The following is a 16247-nucleotide window of genomic DNA, read 5'->3' as shown; positions in this document are numbered from 1 at the left end:
CCTTTCTTTTCATCTACTCTGAACGCCGCAGAGCCAAAAAAAAAAAACACCACGTACGCCATGGGAATAGAGATCTTCCAAACGCCAGTTTCTTCGTGAAAACAAACCGCCCCGCCTGAGACGCATTAATGATTCCGTCGTCTCTTGCTAGTCTCAGGACTCCGTACCCCTATCACACCATTCATTTCTTCTGGCGTGCCAACCTCCGGCGTGTGATCCGCACTGCCATGCAAACTCTCAATTTGCCCTCCACTATGAAGCCCGCCACCCATCCCCACATTGAAATTGCTCTCCCCTATTCCACTCGCATCACCAAAGGTGTTAAAGTCATAGTCGTTCTGGGTCGCCATTGGACTGTTGCCCGTGTAGAACTCGCCTGTGTTGAGGTACTGGTCCAGGTCGAGGTTTGACACGTTCGGGTCAACCGGGGAGCCCATATTGTTGAGGTACGAGCCGCCGTCCATGCCACGGATAGAGCCCGAAGGACTGAGTGGGGCGAGGGCAGTCTTGACTTCGTTGATGCTGCGCTCTTGATCGGATTGCAGACGCATCAAATCATCGATTTCCTTCTGCGTATAGCCCAGCTCTTGAAGTGAAAGAGGCGCAAGCGGCGGAGGGCTTGTCAGGGCATTATTATTTCCACCTGCCGAGGACGAATTGGCTATCATATTGAGCATGCTGTTGCGTTGTTCGGACGTGAGAGGTGAGTTCCCGTTGGAATTCTCGTAATGCGAGAGCATTTCCGGGAAATGGAGAGCGCCATTGTTAGGGCTGTTCTGAGCGTTACTGTCTTGGATCATGTTCATCATCATATTTTGCTGGGGGATGGCATGGCGGCTCATCTCGGGTCTGGTTATGTCAGGCTTGTAGTCCATGTTAACGTTGGTCGAATCGGAGGGCGAATCAAACAGCTCCTCGATCGTGGCAGAGCGGGCTGTATTTTGATAGTTTTGTGACTGGGGCTGAGGTGTAGATCCAGCAGATGGCGTAGCTGTGGCTGCTTGTCCTCCAGGTTTCGGTGGGGCCATCAGTAGCCGCTGCGGTCGTCGGCTGGGACTCAAACTTCCCGCTTGCTCCTGGGCTTGATTTGAGACATCTCCAATATCCACCACACTTCCTTGGTTCTGCTGGTCGTTGTGGGGTATCCCATTGGCGAACATCTGAGCAATATTTTGAGGTCCTTGTCCATCCAGACTCCGATTGTAGACAGTTGCCAGGAATGTGAGGATGGCATTGATAGAGTTCTCATGTCTGTCATGCTGGGACTGGAAGGCTATCGACTGATCAAAGAGATTGTTGTGGTCCTTGCGTAGACGAGCGATGGCATTTGTGATCGTAGTCTGTTGCTTTTGGATTTCTGACAGCTGGTTCTGAAGCGCCGCCATATCCCGTCGCTGTAGAGGTCCGGCTTCAGGGACAGCTGAGATGGCTCTCGATTGCTGCATGTTATTTCCATAGATCTCCTCCACATCCTTCCCATCATCGTCACTCTCGCCGTCTGGCCCATCCTCATTCTTGACTCTCGACTTCTTGTTCTTCGCATGGCCACCCTTTGGCTTGTTGATCAGCCAGAGTAGATTCGGATGGCCGCGCTTGAAGTATGGGTTGTAGTACTCGCTGGGGCTCTTGTTCTTCCGCTCACTTGCTTTCATCGAGTTGTCCGACAGTCCAACCCGCTTGTGGAATCCATACATGTTCAACTGCCGGACGAAGGACGCATAGTTATTATGTTTGAACAGCTCGGGTATCAGCGTCTTAGCAAACTCATCTTCGTCCAGCACCACGAATGAGTCGCCTCGGTCGGACCATCGAATGAGCTCGGTGTTCTTTGCGCCGTCGAGGAAACTGATTGTGGTTAGCAAGCAAACAAACTTGGGGGAGGGTAGGGCCGCTGACCTGCTTAGTTTCTGGACAAACGGAGGGATCTGCTTTCGTTTCGACTGCGAGTCTCTCTTTGCGGCCGCAGCCCTCTCTTCCAGCCGCTCAATGCTGTCGCTCTCCTCTATGGCCCCCGAGCTGTTCGGATCCGGTGTCGGCTCGTCCCCAAACTGGCCCCACGCGTCGGCTGAGTTGTCGTACTGCACTCGCTGCGCATTGGAAATGAGCTGGCGATTATTCACAGGCCGGCGCGCCAGCTGGGTCGAGGCAGCAGGGACGGACTGTTCGAATGGGGGTTGCGACATGCCAGCGCCTGCGTAATTGTTCACGGTATTGTAGCCCGCCGGCTCTGGGTAGCCTGTATTGTCGGGCTGCTGATTCCAGGAGAGGTAGTCGGCATTCGAGGTCTGACTGTGTGCAGCGTGGGACTGGGACTGGGACTGGGATTGGGATTGGGATTGTGATTGGGATTGGGATTGTGTCTGGGGCATCTGGGTGTTGTGGGCGGGCATTGATCCCGGCGCGGGTCTCTTTCGGGGATTTGTAGGAGCCATGTGGAGCGCCAGTGAGGTGACAAGCGATCGATCTGATGCGGTGGTCAGGGTCTGGGGATAGGGAAGATTCTGTGCCAGGCGGTCGTAGATACTGACTGCAGAGAAATTCACTCTCCAGCCGGCAGTGGGAAGAAGATACTATCCACGAAGCCGGCGAGGAGGAGACGAGACCGGACCGGGTCGAGGCTGACGGAAGGCTGCGTTGAGATGCGTTGAGATGCGTTGCTTTGCTCCAAGGCCCCGTCCCTGCGATACCCACCCACTCGACGAGATCACTTGTCGTCGTGTCGTGTCGGTAAGGTGAGGTAAGGTGAGTGAGGTAAGGTCAGTAAGGTAAGGGCAAGGTAAAAATTCCAGTTTGCGCCCGAGGGAAGCAGAAGGCCTTCAGATGGGCAGAGGGGATAGGAAAGGAAGGAAGAGGAATTAGAAGAGATATCGTGGTCGCTATTTAAATGAGCCACGAGCCGTAAGCGACGTCAAAGACGCGCTGCTTGGATGTCTTGAGGAGCTTCTGGCAGCGGATCCTATTGTCTGTCACAAAGCGAGCCCGTGAGACTTGCGCCCCGAAAGAATGTCAACAGAGCTCGTGGATCAATGCGGAAGGTTCGGCTGCCTGCAGGACCAGAGCAGTTGTAGTCGATGGAAAAGTAGGTTTCGAGGCCTTTTGCGGGCGGCGCGAGGCGTTGCTTCAGCAATTGGGACGCCGTCAGGTTTAGTGTATCAAAGATAAGTTCATTTCCATCTTCATGACGCTGTTGCTTCGGAGTTTTGTTCTGAAGATCGCATGATGCGACCCGTCTGGAAATGTTCAATCAAAGTGGCGCAAGGCTGGATACGTTCACGTGACTAGGCTGAAAGCGAGTCAATATTGACTTCCAAACCTTGATCGAGTGAGTGGCTTTGATAGTTTCGAATATTTCCAACCAAGACTTTGAGGAAAGGTATCATCTAGTATCAAATTTCTTTCTCCTTTGCACATTCGTTTCGTACCAGGCAGAGCTCCTTTGGATTACCATATTACGATAAAAAGATGAGTATATCTTTCTATGATCAGTGGCGACAATAAGTTACAGCAATGGATGATGATGATTTTAGAACCTTGATGATACACAAAGAATGATAAGTCTTACGTAGCGACTATAAGACTTATTGATTCTCTATACTAGATAGATTGAAGATGGTGAAATGGCTGGCTTACTACCGGTAGCTGGTGCACCTCAAAGCTCCTCACAGCTCCTCAAAGCTCCAATTCGTCTCTTCAGCAGAGGCTAGGATTCTGATACATAGACGCGCTTCAAAAGGCCACGAATTTGTTAATTAATGACCTTTTTGTGAAGAAAATGGGGGGAGGGAGGGGGGTTGTAAAAATAAATTTCTTCATTGTATCTTGGGCGTCGAAACCTAGTCACAGATCCTCCACCATTTCACCTCTCCCCAAGAAGCTCCACATCAACCAATAAGCCCCTTCTCCCGAAGCAGCTCCATCAATACTAGCGACCATCTTGCAAAATCGCTTCGCTCCCTCATGCTCGCCTCGCGGAATAACATCGCAGCGTCCTGAACGTGACACACACGGCCGTTTGACAGCTGCAAGTACATCCAGTAGGGGTTGGCGGGGACAAGCTCGTACCTGGTGATGAAGTCCAGCAGTGTAGCTCGGTCCTCGGCTCGCGAGGCGGCGAGTAAGCGCGCGAGGCCAACTCGAAGTTTTTCTGATTTTTTGGAGGCGGCAGCGGGTTGAGGTGGGGTCTGGGATGTGGTTGACGGCATGGGTGGTGGTGGTGATAGTTGGCTGGGGGGTGATATCTGATGGGCGGCGGGTTGAGGTAGGTTTTGGGATGTAGTAGACGGCACAGTGGGTGCTGATAGTAGATGTTGGCTGGTGGGTGATATCTGGTGGGTGTGACGAAGAGAGGGCGATGGTGGTGTTGTTGATGGGCGAGTATGGATTGGGTTGACTTGACTTGTAGTTATAAACCTCTTCATTGTCTGGTCTGTAGAGACTGAGTGGGTGGTCTTCAAGGGTTCGTGATGAGAGAATGAGAGGGCTTTTGTATAGTTTCCCTGAACCGGTGGTCATTCAGAGTGTTCATTAAATATCGGCGAATATGGTCGATTTGGCTGCCTCGCTTGGTGTTCTGCAGTGATTCACGATAATAGGGGTAACTACAACTCATCTGACAACTCATCTGTAATGTATCATTCGATGCCTCGATCATGGGATAGCCAATTTCGAAAAACCGATTACATTCTCACAACGCATCACTTCGCTCCCCTCCCAGCCAAAGCAGACGTCCTAGCCAACTTCTCATTCCTGGCTTGATCCCACGACCTCCCAGACCCCCCAGCCTTTGCCTCCCTCTGCGCCTTCTTCTCCTCCTTCAGTGTCTTAGCTTTCTCCCTCGGATCGATGACCACCAGCTCGTCTTCAGCTTTCTTCCTGTAGCTCAAGTCCTTACCCAGCTTATCCTCCTTGAATGATAAAGCGTGCGACATCCATCCCACCCCGTCATCGTCATCATCGTCTGCTTTTTCGTCCTCTGCATCCCATTTCTTGCAAGACTGACAATTTGCAATAAAATGCAACTCACAGAGAGCAGCCTCTTCGTCTGATGCTCCTCCAGCCTCGTTTTCCGCGTTCTCGGCATCTAGATCCGGTTTGGCGACCTCTTTCGCCGGAGGTGCATTTTGAAGCTTCGATTGGAAAGCTTTGAGGAGGGCTAGTGTACTCTGGTCTGGGGGAAGACTTTCTCCTGGACGACGTTTCCGGGCCCGGACAGAGGTTTTGGGTATCATTGATTCAAGGGTTGATTTCTTCTTCTCCTGCACTGGAATTGTTGTGACGTTTCGTTTCATCGACGCTTTCAACTCTGCGATTTGAGCATTCGTTCTCTCAAGTAAAGTTGACACTTTCTGTACGGGTTCTGGCGAAGAGGAAACATCTCGTTCTACCTTTGCAGCCCTGTTTGGGAGGGTCTTTGGAGGAAGTATTGGTTCCGGTGAGGAGTCGACGGGAATAGGTTTCGTAGACGGCTTCTCACTCTTCTTCTCACTCTTCTTCTGTTTCGGCTCCGGAGTCTCATCCTCATTATCCATCACAATCCTCGTGTCAAACTTAGCCTTCTTAACCACAGGCTGTACCTCCCCTTCCCCATCTTCATCCCCAAAACTCAGCAGCTGCTTTCCCACTTTCCTCTTCTTCTTTTTCTCTACTGTCTTCGGCTGCTCAACCACAGTCGCCGTCCTCGCCCTCCTGACCATATCCTTAAACGGGTTGACCAGTACCTCCACACTCGTAATCTTCGTAGGATAGAGAGGCCTGTCATCCGCTCCGACCTCCGCCTCTCCCATCCTGGCCACATTGTAAATCGTCTCTCCCTCTACCCGCCCAAATAACGTATTCTTGCCCTGCAACTCCGGGGTATCGCCGAGTGTCAAAAAGAACTGACTCCCATTCGAGTCCGGACCTTCGTTCGCCATCCCCAGCAGCCCTCTTCGGTTGTATTTGATCCGGGAGTGAAACTCATCTTTGAAGCCTACACCTTGGTGGCCCGCGTTCGCGCCCTTTCTATCTTCCATGGGCCAAATGCCATTTTCTTCACGGGACTCGGAGAAGGCGCCGCCATCGTAGATGCTTTCGCCGCCTGAGCCGGTACCGGTAGGGTCACCACCTTGGAGGATGAAGCCCGGGACCAGGCGGTGGAAGATGGTGTTATCGTAGTAGCCGTCCAGGCAGTGTTGGAGGAAGTTGCGGGTGGTGAGGGGGATTTGTTGCGCCCAGAGCTCGAGGGAGATGTCGCCGGAGGTGGTGTGCAGGATGCAAGAGGCGGTGGGTTGGGGCTCGAGGTTGTACAGGGCGGACATTTTAGAGGTTGGTTGGGGAAGACCCGCAAGTCAATGAGGTTCCTTGGGAATACTGTTTAAGAATAGGTGCTGAGGTGTGATGTTAGAGCAAGCTTTAGCCGAAACTTTTTTATGGGCCCAATTTCAGCCTCAATTCAACATCGCGCGCTAATCGACGACATATTTTTCCTTACTTCACGAAAATTAGGTAAGTTTCATGTTATTCTACCATTTAGAAAGCCATTCATACTTTGTCGCAGTAAGTTGGACGATTCGGTTTTCTATGTTTCTTGATGCAATACTCCGTATACCTTTCACTCTCAGTGTGAATGAAGACTTGGCGTGTTTGGTGAGAGAAGTGAGTGTTTTTACATAACTTGGTGGTAGCATTCTTATATCGCCGGTGGACTTGAGCAATACATATAAAAATGAAGCTTTTGAACCTCGAATTTTGATATGAGATGAATGCGCAGAAACGATGTATGACATGGAGCTCGCCTGGGGGTTAGCTAGAAAGCACCCTAAGTCTTTAATTAAGAAATGTTCATAGCACGGAAAGCCAATTTATACCATAAAAGTCTAATCTTCAAAACGAAACCTCGAGATCAGTAACCTCTTACCTGCCTACAGTCAAGAATTCGGATTACCAGACGTGGCCTGATGCGAGCATAGAATATATCCGGTTCCAAACAGTTTCGAGGTTTTAGGCCAACCATATCAAAAATTTGTACATCAAAAATAAATAAGCTATTAAGTAAGTCTGACTAGCGAAATCACCCATGACATGACAGGATGCTTCTTTTCTCCACATATCCACAACATCTTTAGCGGGTGATGAACGATTCGTAACTCTTGAGATGCAGATGGGAAGTAGCGTGTTGGAAAACGTACTTTCTTGGTGCGGATTACTCGGAATAGCTTCAGCTCCTATCTAGGCAAGAAGAACCTGTGCAGTTTTACTAGACAGCCAAACAAATATGAAAAGTACAGGGGGACAACCTTAATGAGAAGGAGATTCGCCATTGTCTATGGAGAAATACAACAGTCACGAACCTAACCATCAATTTTTTCTTAGTCCCAGCCCGGTCCCCAGTCCTGACATTTCTTTGGAGTCCAAGTCTAGAACCTAATACCACAAGCTTCTTCCCTAAGATGTCACTATGCCCTTTTCAACGTAAATTTTTCCCCCTTACCGCATATATAAGCCTCCCTCGAGGTACTCTTTTTTTCCTTTCCGCATCTTTTCAACTGCAATATCAACAGCGATAGCAACACGAGACAATCAATAGACGAGTTGCGATACATCCCTCGAAGCTCGAAGTCCGATACACTGTCGCTGCCAAGGCTTCCTTCCGCAAGACATCTCGAGAGCAAACACGTCTGAGAGATAGGCTCAAAGGTGAGAATATTCTACAGCTACTACCAGCAGTGTATAATAATAAGCCTGGGCAGTCGACAGCACCATGAGGATTCCTGTAGACGTGCCTAGCGGATCTAACAACAGCCAGAAGAAAGGAGCTGCACTATGCAAGACTTTCGCTGCTTCCGCCAGTAACGGCTCCGATGTCAACATGGCCGATCCCGAAATGACCGATGTAGAAGGGATGAACATCGACGAATACGATACGTCCGACTTCGCCGTCACCGATGCAGTAAGGATCTTGATGGATATACGTGGGGGGTAAAGACAGGAGGCGGTGGATTTCGAGAAGCATGACGCCGTTTCGATGTTAGCGAGGCTCTCCTTGGCGGAAGTCGCCAGAGACGCGTTAGCATATTTGGAAAACATCAGCGATACTAGATAATGCATAAACGCTTATTTCGCACCAAAACTCTGCATGCTTGCTGGTGAACCACTGTGTACTACCATGGCTGGCCTCAGTCCGGCCTCGACATTAGTCGTTGCTCGACCCTGACGACGCTACACTTCCAAGCTAGCTACGGCAGTCTCTGCCTTGCTCCTTTAGTTTTCTTTCCTTGACGAGAGCTTCCTCTGACTGTGACCCATCCTATCTGTAAGGGCAAGGCGCAGACGATAGCAGCCTTGCTATACCTTTGAACTGCTTTCTAAGACTTTCTTGTATGATCTCCTTAGCCTAGCACGTCGCCGTGCCTTGTGGGAGATCCTAGGGCGATAGGCTCCGCCTGCCACCTGCCCGATGTTAATAAATACAACAAAAACAACAACTCTGTGTATCTGGGAGCTTACACTTTTTACTATTATAAGTTTACTATTATAAGCTTTGAAACATAAGTAAATTGATAAACCTTTCAACGCGCGAGATCTGGCTGAAGGAGGGAGCACTGGACGAGGCTTTCAGAGCGAGTTGAGAGAAGTGTCTGGTTGCCTACTCCGTAGGAAGCTCAGTGTGAACAACTGAAGTACCGGTAGAAGAGAACGCTGGTCAAAGCTCCTAGCGAGCCCCTTAAATGCCAAGCGAAACATGTGACCAGCTCTTAACTTGCGTTTTTATTTCTAGCTCCACCTTTTACTAAAAACGAATGGCTTAAGTCTTCAAGAGGGTTACTCAAAGCAGAATTATAGAAAATTGATTTTCTCTTAATTTTAAAAGAGGTTTTAGCAATGGGGGCGACTTTAGCTCTTATCTTCTACATCTACGTAGTACAAGTACATCTATCAAATAAGTAGATGTAAGCTTAATGTTTAATTAATAACTTCCTTAGATGTGGAATCAAAAAACTCCGGCTAATGTTGAATTTCTTCGAAGTGATAACCCTCAGTTCTGGTGCGTAAAGAGGTTTTATGCATTATAACTGTCGGTACATCCATATCGACCCGAGGTAGTTAGTAGTAGTTGGGGGTGATGTGGCCCATTCGGGTATCTCAGGTACCGATGAGCATACCTTGCTTAGCGTGGCACGCGCTTCAGGGAACCCCCAACTTGACTAGAAAGACTATTATATAGCTAGTGCACGTGACTGCTTATGATCGGATAGGAGTCAGCACCCCTGAATGTTGGGGAACACACAGAAATCGAATACCATATTTACCAAGTGTTTTGCAATTGCAAGTACATTTACGACGTTACGAATATTCATGACATATCGCTACCGGCGATCCAACAATAACATCGCTAGTACTGTACGACAAGCTGAAGTGGAAGCGTCCGCAAAGATGATCAAAACGGAGAGCGCCTCTGGGTAAGCATGCAAACTGCCTGGCACTCTTGATCACTCTAACAAAACCCCAATGGGCAAAGACACAATCGACTTGGACATCATACTTCTTACTTCGCAACGACATGGGTTTTTCATTTGTTATTGCAAGGTTTCTTTTCTGACCTGTTCCGTTGTTGTTTCTTCTCCTACTAATGCACTTGCAGTTGTCTCGTCTGTTTCTTTAGGTTTGCTTGCATCCTTGGCGAAGGTCGCCGCAACGATCAGAGGGAAGCAGGCCGTAGCCTCCACATACACCTGTGCCATCGTCAGAATCAAGTCTACTCTTTCAAAACCGTCGGCTCATGATAAGGTGTGAAATGCTTACCTTGACAGCATCAGCCCCCACCTTGATCTTCCCCCAGCTGACTGCTTCGTCCGGCCTAGCGCCAGCATCACTGCCATCGAATTCCTGCGCCGTGTTGATATACACGGCGCTCTCGGCCCCATTGCGCATCAAGCACGCATTGGCAATATGATGCTTCACAATTCCCCCACCGAGAATAATCATGCCTGCCCGCTTCGCTCTCACAGCAATGGTGTTGATCTTGCGGATATCCTCTACGATATCAACCTTCAGCTGTAAGGGAGAGGCCTTGAAGGTGTGGAAGTACAGCATATCGCCCAAACTGCCGTCGGTGAGCGCGGGGCAGAAGACCGGGATGTCATTCTTATACGCCCAGTAGTACACGCTCCTCTCGTCGTTGATCTCTTTGCCCAGCCTACGGATGATCTTACTCGGGGTCCAGCTCAGCTCGTCCTCGGGCTTCTTGCCGGGGCCTTTGGAGGCTTCCTGCTCGGCGAGCATGGCGTCGAGGATGGGCACGACCCAGTCTTCGAACAGGCAGTAGTTATTGTTGGGGACGATGAGGTTACCGATTCTGTTTAGACCCTTGGCGCGCAGCGAGGCACCCGAGGTCGAGAAGGAGCCCATGTAGGTATCGCCTAGACACTTTATGAGATCTTCTTCGATCCCGCCGGCGGTGGTCACGATGGCGGAAATGTGAGCGTGTTGCGTGAGGTAGCGGAGGGTTCCGCGGAGGCCGGAGGAGATTAGGTTGCTGGTATAGCCGAGGAATATGGTGGTTTTTGCGGAGGGATCGAGGGGGTCGGACCAGGTGCGCTGGGAAGGAGGGGTGGTGTTAAAGAATGGTATTGGGAATAAGAGAGCTTAACGGGGGGGTATTGTGAGGGTAGAAGGTAGAGCCTGTGAAGAGAGAGATGATATTTTAGACTCTTTAAAGAGAGGGCGATGGACAGTCTGATGAGTGGAAAGAACAGCCCGAAAAGACGAGCTCATGGATGAACAAATTTTGGGGTGAGGTATTTTGTGATATAGTTCGGAAAAGAAGAAAAAGGAGAAGGGAAGATGGTGAGTTCATAGAGAGGAGGAGCTAAGTGTCGCAGAAAAAAGAAAGCTGGGAGCACGAAAACGAAAGCAGCTGTCTCGCGGGTCTTGACTTGCCCATTGCCTAGAAATAGATCAAAAGCCTAACATTACAGATGAACATACCATGTTGTTGATAATCCGAACAGCCTCTCCTATCGAACTCGCTTGGAATCCCATGTGGTTCATACCACTCATAAGATCATCTACGGTGATCGGACGGCCGGCAAACTTATTAAAATCAAGCTCTTCGACTTTCTGAGAGCCCTCTGGCATATCGTTTGAGGGGACGAGAACGGCATCGGTGACTGTGGATGGCGGAGCACCAGCTTGTTCTAGTTGACCTGTCATGCTGACGACCTGTGGAGAAGTAGGCCTGATAGCTGCTACCTATGGAGGTGATTCTGCTGTTTTATTTCCTTCCTTTGCCTTGTAGAAAGAAGCGGAGAATTCTTGCTTTTTGTTGTCTTCTCCAACTTGTTCGAAGTGATGTCCGTGATGGAGAAATGAAAGCAACAAATTGGTCAGGGACCTTCCCTAGCTTTGTAGGAGTATCCGGCCCTGTTTTAAAACTATCTTAACTCTTCAAGGGCAATGTTGACGCGGAGACTGGAGACAGCGCTAACTTTTCTTGTTTCTTTTTCGGAATCCCTCCAACTTACCTTCAAAGAGTCCAGGCTGGACGAGTGAGTTTGCTGTAAGGCTTGGCTTAATAACACCTGAGCAAAATAATATCTCCAGAAAAATAACGTAATGAGTTCAGAATTCGGGATTGTAATGCAGACCCCGAGTATCCCGTCTTTTCAAGATATTTTGATACTAAAATTCAAGATTTGAGTTTCCGTTGAGTGACCATGATGTTGGATCTGAAAATACTGATGCCCCATTAAAAATTAAGCGCGATACGGCGGCTGTGGCTAGTGTGCGGCTCATACGGGTTGGTGCAGGGGGCTAGGCTCGACTGGCGCTAGGCCCATTCGAATTCGAGATCGCGAACTCGAGCCTTTTCACCACATCTCATCCTTTCTGTACCTCAACCTCAATCTCTATATCGCTCTCAGATCTTTGCAGCAGTGTCACTTCAGTGATCAACTGCAACTCCATGCATCTGCCTCACTCGAGCTATTATAGATCTCTGCAACGCCAGGGCTGATGACTGACGACTTGATGATTTGACGACTTGACGCTTTCTACACTAAAATTGACGCCACTCGCGCGGTCTGAATTTACAGACCTGGCTCGCTCCTACTATCAGCAAGCCGCCTCTACTCTGGGCCATCGCCCGAAATTATGAATGTGAGTGGCAAGGAGACCTGTTCTCTCCCTCAAAGCTGACAAATCCGTCAGAGATACCAGAATTACGACGATGGCGACTCCCGACGCTCACCACGCGACCCATCTCCAGGGCCACGCTACAATGATGGGTTCGGCAGAGGCGGTGCGCTGCGTGGTAGCGAGAGGAGACGCTCAATTCCTGATGGCAAAATGAACTACAACTCATTCAATGCAAACAGGGAGTTATTCAGAGAGCCTACGAGCCGAGACCTCGCCCGAGATCCACCACGAGGTCCCAAAAACTACCCCGACGCTCCAACAGGCCCGCGCTCATCCAGTCATTCTGAGTTTCGGGGCGATTTCGGCGGGTATCGAGGCGAGTTCAGAGGCGATCGAGGACGTGGAAGAGGCCGAGGATGGTGGGACGATAGTCGTGACAGAGGACGTGAACCCGACCGAGAATACAGAGACAGAAGAGACGAAAGACAACAATCATTTCGTGAAGATAGAGGAGGCCGAGTTGAGCGGTGGGCTGGACGGGAGGTGATCAGAGGAGGTCGCCGAGCATCACCACCCCTGGGCAGGGCACGTTCGCCAACCTATGGACCACGAGACAGCAGAGACGGGCCTCTGGCCGTGGATATTGATCGTGCTCTGAGAGGATCAAGAGATGGACCGCTCTGTGGTGGTTCTCCTGCCTCGGATTCAAATCATTCTCATTCCTTTGGTCGCGGCTATGGTAGAGCTTCTCGAGCTGGACGACCGCGAGGGAGAGGAAATTTCTACGAAGAAGGTTTCCACAAAGTTGATTCTAGAAGTCGGTCGCCTACCCCTGTCTATCGGCGATCTCGGCCTTCAGCTACACCACCTCCACAAGTTCCAGCATTTGGATCCTCGGCAAATCTGGCTATGCCCCTAACTTCTGCCCCTATTACATCAGGACCAGTTCCAGGGGTTGCTGTGCCGACTGCTCCCCGCTTGCAGAGAATCGTTACAAGAATTGTTCATCAAGTTGCCAGCTCTGCCCCACGGCATGCAGATGCTACTGTGAGAAAAGATCCTCCTAGCCAGGCTTTACAATTAAATCTGGCCCCTGAAGGCGGTCCTCAAAGTGCTCTACCTTCGAAGGACAATGAGATTCCTCGGGAGAGCATGCCAACGGCTAATCTATCCGACAATGTCGCCAGCCCAATTCGAGAGATTCGGCCTGCAATTCAATCAGTAGTTCCTGCTCAACAAAAGCCTGTCCCCCGTGTTCCGCGCCACCCTATAATAGGAAAGCGTGTTGTGGTACCTCCACCACATCCTGAGGCCACTCAAGAAGCTTCCGACTCGGAATCTGAAGATGAACTTAGTGATGGTTATTTTGTGGAAGAAATTGCCAAGATCGACGCAGAGATGACCAGAGTTAACTCGGAGAACCCATTGAATCCTCGTCCGGAGCCACCGGCGGTCCTGCTCAAGCCATTTATTGAGTACACAATTGATAAACTGGTCGAGGCAACAACATCAACACCAGCTGATGCATGCATTCCTGTGGAAGTCAAGGTTGAAGAAGCCACACCTCAGTCAGCTGCACCAGTCCCACCTGTTCCATCAAAGCAGAAGGAGCCAAATAGGAGCAGGTCTTCAACGCCAGCAATGGTTTCGAACGTCAAGCCGACTGGTAGAACTCGCCCTTCTACACCACTAATTGAGCCGAAGAGCGCTGAAACTGCCAAAACCAGCCCGAAAGACACATTTGCACTTACGCCTGGGCCATTTGCATCCTCAAAGACTCCACTTCCCAGTGTAGAGCAACCAGAACCACCCATAGCGCAGCCAATAGCCCCCATTCGATCGATCGAGCAGGCTTTGGGTGCTCGGGCTGAACAACTGCAGCCTAAAGCCATTGCAAAGCCCATAAGCAATATTACAGCCAAGAGATCTGTCCCCATAGACATATTCTCGGAGAGTGAGGGTGAAATGACAGAGGCAGAGAATGCGGAAGTACTCGAAGCTGTTCTTGAATCTGTTCGGCCTCGAATGAAGACGCCGCCAATCTCTAGCCTGCCTGACTTTGGCGTCATCTTGAAATGGTCCGAAAACTACGAGTTTCTCAAGACGCTGGAACCCAATCCGGTAGTCAACGCGCGGATCAGGCAGAAGCTAGTCTCGGATAAAAACCGCAAGAAAGAAGAGCAAGAAGCAGCTCGTAAGAGGTGGGGCGAGCTGTACTTAAAATACCGCATGTGGACAGACTTTTCAGAAGATCCAATTGCAGTGCGCAGCAGAGAGAAATTTGCGAAAGCGAGAGCCAAGGACGCTGCTGATGAGGCTGCAGCTCAGCAGGCTTTGTTGGAGCCCTCTGCCGGATCAAAACCTGAGGGAACTCGCCGTGGCCGCTTTGCGACAGAGGCCGATATTGAAAGAGTTCTTCAAGAGTCTGCACTGGAGGCAAAAGAATCCAAGGAAAAGGAGAGCCGAGCTGCTAGAGCAAAGACCGCTAGTGCCAAGGAAGCTACCATTCCAGATTGTGCCTGGGATGAAGAGGAACGAAAAGGCATGCGATTCATTGATAAGACTCATCTGGTTTCATTCGAGAGATCATTTGCGGTCTTGGAATTTGGGGAGCCAATTGATAACTTCACCGAGGAGGAATCTGGAATTTTTGAGAAGGTCTACTTGGAGTTTCCGAAACAGTGGAGCAAGATCGCAGCTGCGCTGCCGAGAAGAGACTATAAGGCTTGCATTCAGCACTATTATCTTGTCAAGCACAGCTCGAACTTGAAGGAAAAGCTGAAGAAGCAGCCAAAGAAGCGAAAGAGCAGAACAACTAAGGCCAAGAACCCGAAGGCCAACGTTCTTATGGCTGACATTGGTCAGAATCGAGAGGAAGCGGAGGACGGTCCAGATGGCGACAATGGAGAGAAACGAGGACGCCCTCGCAGAGCTGCAGCACCGACTTTCAACTCGGAGACTCTAGCTAGTGAAAGCGAGGTTGCCAGCCCAGCGCCAACCCCGGGACGAAAATCTGCTGCTGTGCCAAAGGGCGACATGAGCAATGATGCCCCCCCTACCAAGAAAAAGGCTCGAGCTGGTCGCGAAAAGAGCACAAAACAAGCTAAGAACAGTCAACTGCTTGCCGCCGCTCCATCCGTTGTAGCTGCCAGTCGCCGAGCAGAGTCTCCAGCTACTTCTGTCCCACCGACACCATGGGGTCGTCGCGAGCCTAGCGGACCTCCTCTTCCTCAGTATCCCCCTCAATATGATGGCCCCGGACCAAGTCAGAACTTGTCTCTCAATTTCAATGCTCCATTCCCATCACCTCCGGTAATGGATAGACCAACGTCCATGGGGACGATAACTTTTGAGAATGCGCCACAGCAATTTCCCACCCCCCAAGAACGTTTCGAGTCGGCTCCACCGTCAAGCTTCGATGCTCAACAAGAGCGCAGAAATATCCAACAGACATCAAGTTATTGGAGTGTTCCTGAGCAAAACGATTTTCCTGCGTTATTGAGACACTTTGGCACTGATTGGCATGGGATCGCGAAATGGATGACATCCAAAACTCACATAATGGTATGCATCAAACATCTTTTAAACTATACCCTGCTGTCCCTTTGGGCATCGAAAAGAGTAAACGTGTCGCTAATATCCAGACACAGGTCAAGAACTATTACCAACGTCAGGTGGACTCAGGCAAGAGAGATTGGGAGGCATTAGCCAAGGAGGCAGATGAGAAGCGGGATCGGCATGAACCCACCGATCCTCTTCCGACACCTACGGTTTACCCGACGAAGAGACGATATGAAGTCACTCCTGGCGGAATTTCTAGATCGGCATCTGCGGTTGATCAGGGCGAAGACATGATCCCTTCTGGCCAGAGTACCTTGATGCCTCAAGTTTCTCCGGCTAAGTCAAGCACGGGAAGCCATTTTCCTACATTGGCCATGGCCAAGATAGCCACTCAGATCCAACCCGCCACATCTACCTCGACTATTTTCACTAAGCACTTGACTCCTCAGCCCATTCAACAAGCCCCCCAACAAGCCCCCCAACAAGCCCCCCAGAAGGCTCCTCAGCAAGCTCCTCAGCAAGCCCCCCAACAAGCCCCCCAAAAGGCTCCTCAGCAAGCTCCTCAGCAAGCT

At 50.3% G+C, this 16247-nt stretch overlaps 6 protein-coding genes across 6 annotated transcripts; 2 read left to right on the top strand and 4 right to left on the bottom strand.

Annotated features, from left to right (window-relative positions):
• Positions 1-125: 125 nt before the first annotated feature.
• L3040_009581 (uncharacterized protein) lies at positions 126-2432 on the bottom strand (the record flags this gene model as incomplete). Its single annotated transcript, XM_007293305.1, has 2 exons — positions 126-1845; positions 1897-2432. 2 exons carry the CDS (start codon positions 2430-2432, stop codon positions 126-128), a joined length of 2256 nt encoding a protein of 751 aa, XP_007293367.1.
• Positions 2433-3881: 1449 nt separating this feature from the next.
• L3040_009580 (uncharacterized protein) lies at positions 3882-4202 on the bottom strand (the record flags this gene model as incomplete). Its single annotated transcript, XM_066156020.1, has 1 exon — positions 3882-4202. One exon carries the CDS (start codon positions 4200-4202, stop codon positions 3882-3884), a length of 321 nt encoding a protein of 106 aa, XP_066010288.1.
• A 492-nt stretch (positions 4203-4694) lies between these two features.
• Positions 4695-6296, bottom strand: L3040_009579 (uncharacterized protein; the record flags this gene model as incomplete). Its single annotated transcript, XM_066156019.1, has 1 exon — positions 4695-6296. One exon carries the CDS (start codon positions 6294-6296, stop codon positions 4695-4697), a length of 1602 nt encoding a protein of 533 aa, XP_066010287.1.
• A 1442-nt stretch (positions 6297-7738) lies between these two features.
• L3040_009578 (uncharacterized protein) lies at positions 7739-8048 on the top strand (the record flags this gene model as incomplete). The annotated part of the gene is made up of 2 exons (XM_066156018.1): positions 7739-7927; positions 8010-8048. 2 exons carry the CDS (start codon positions 7739-7741, stop codon positions 8046-8048), a joined length of 228 nt encoding a protein of 75 aa, XP_066010286.1.
• A 1506-nt stretch (positions 8049-9554) lies between these two features.
• L3040_009577 (uncharacterized protein) lies at positions 9555-11190 on the bottom strand (the record flags this gene model as incomplete). Its single annotated transcript, XM_007293308.1, has 3 exons — positions 9555-9710; positions 9781-10575; positions 10966-11190. The coding sequence occupies 3 exons, from the start codon at positions 11188-11190 to the stop codon at positions 9555-9557; spliced, it is 1176 nt and encodes a 391-aa protein (XP_007293370.1).
• A 939-nt stretch (positions 11191-12129) lies between these two features.
• On the top strand, positions 12130-16108 carry L3040_009576 (uncharacterized protein; the record flags this gene model as incomplete). The annotated part of the gene is made up of 4 exons (XM_066156017.1): positions 12130-12135; positions 12187-15678; positions 15765-16015; positions 16063-16108. 4 exons carry the CDS (start codon positions 12130-12132, stop codon positions 16106-16108), a joined length of 3795 nt encoding a protein of 1264 aa, XP_066010285.1.
• Positions 16109-16247: the final 139 nt, after the last annotated feature.

Source organism: Drepanopeziza brunnea (assembly GCF_022702325.1).
Source record: "Drepanopeziza brunnea f. sp. 'multigermtubi' strain 214-2 chromosome Unknown ctg19, whole genome shotgun sequence".
Classification (NCBI taxonomy): Eukaryota; Fungi; Ascomycota; class Leotiomycetes; order Helotiales; family Drepanopezizaceae; genus Drepanopeziza; species Drepanopeziza brunnea.
The sequence above is the reverse complement of the archived record's forward strand: the minus strand, read 5'-3'. Positions and strand labels throughout refer to the sequence as shown.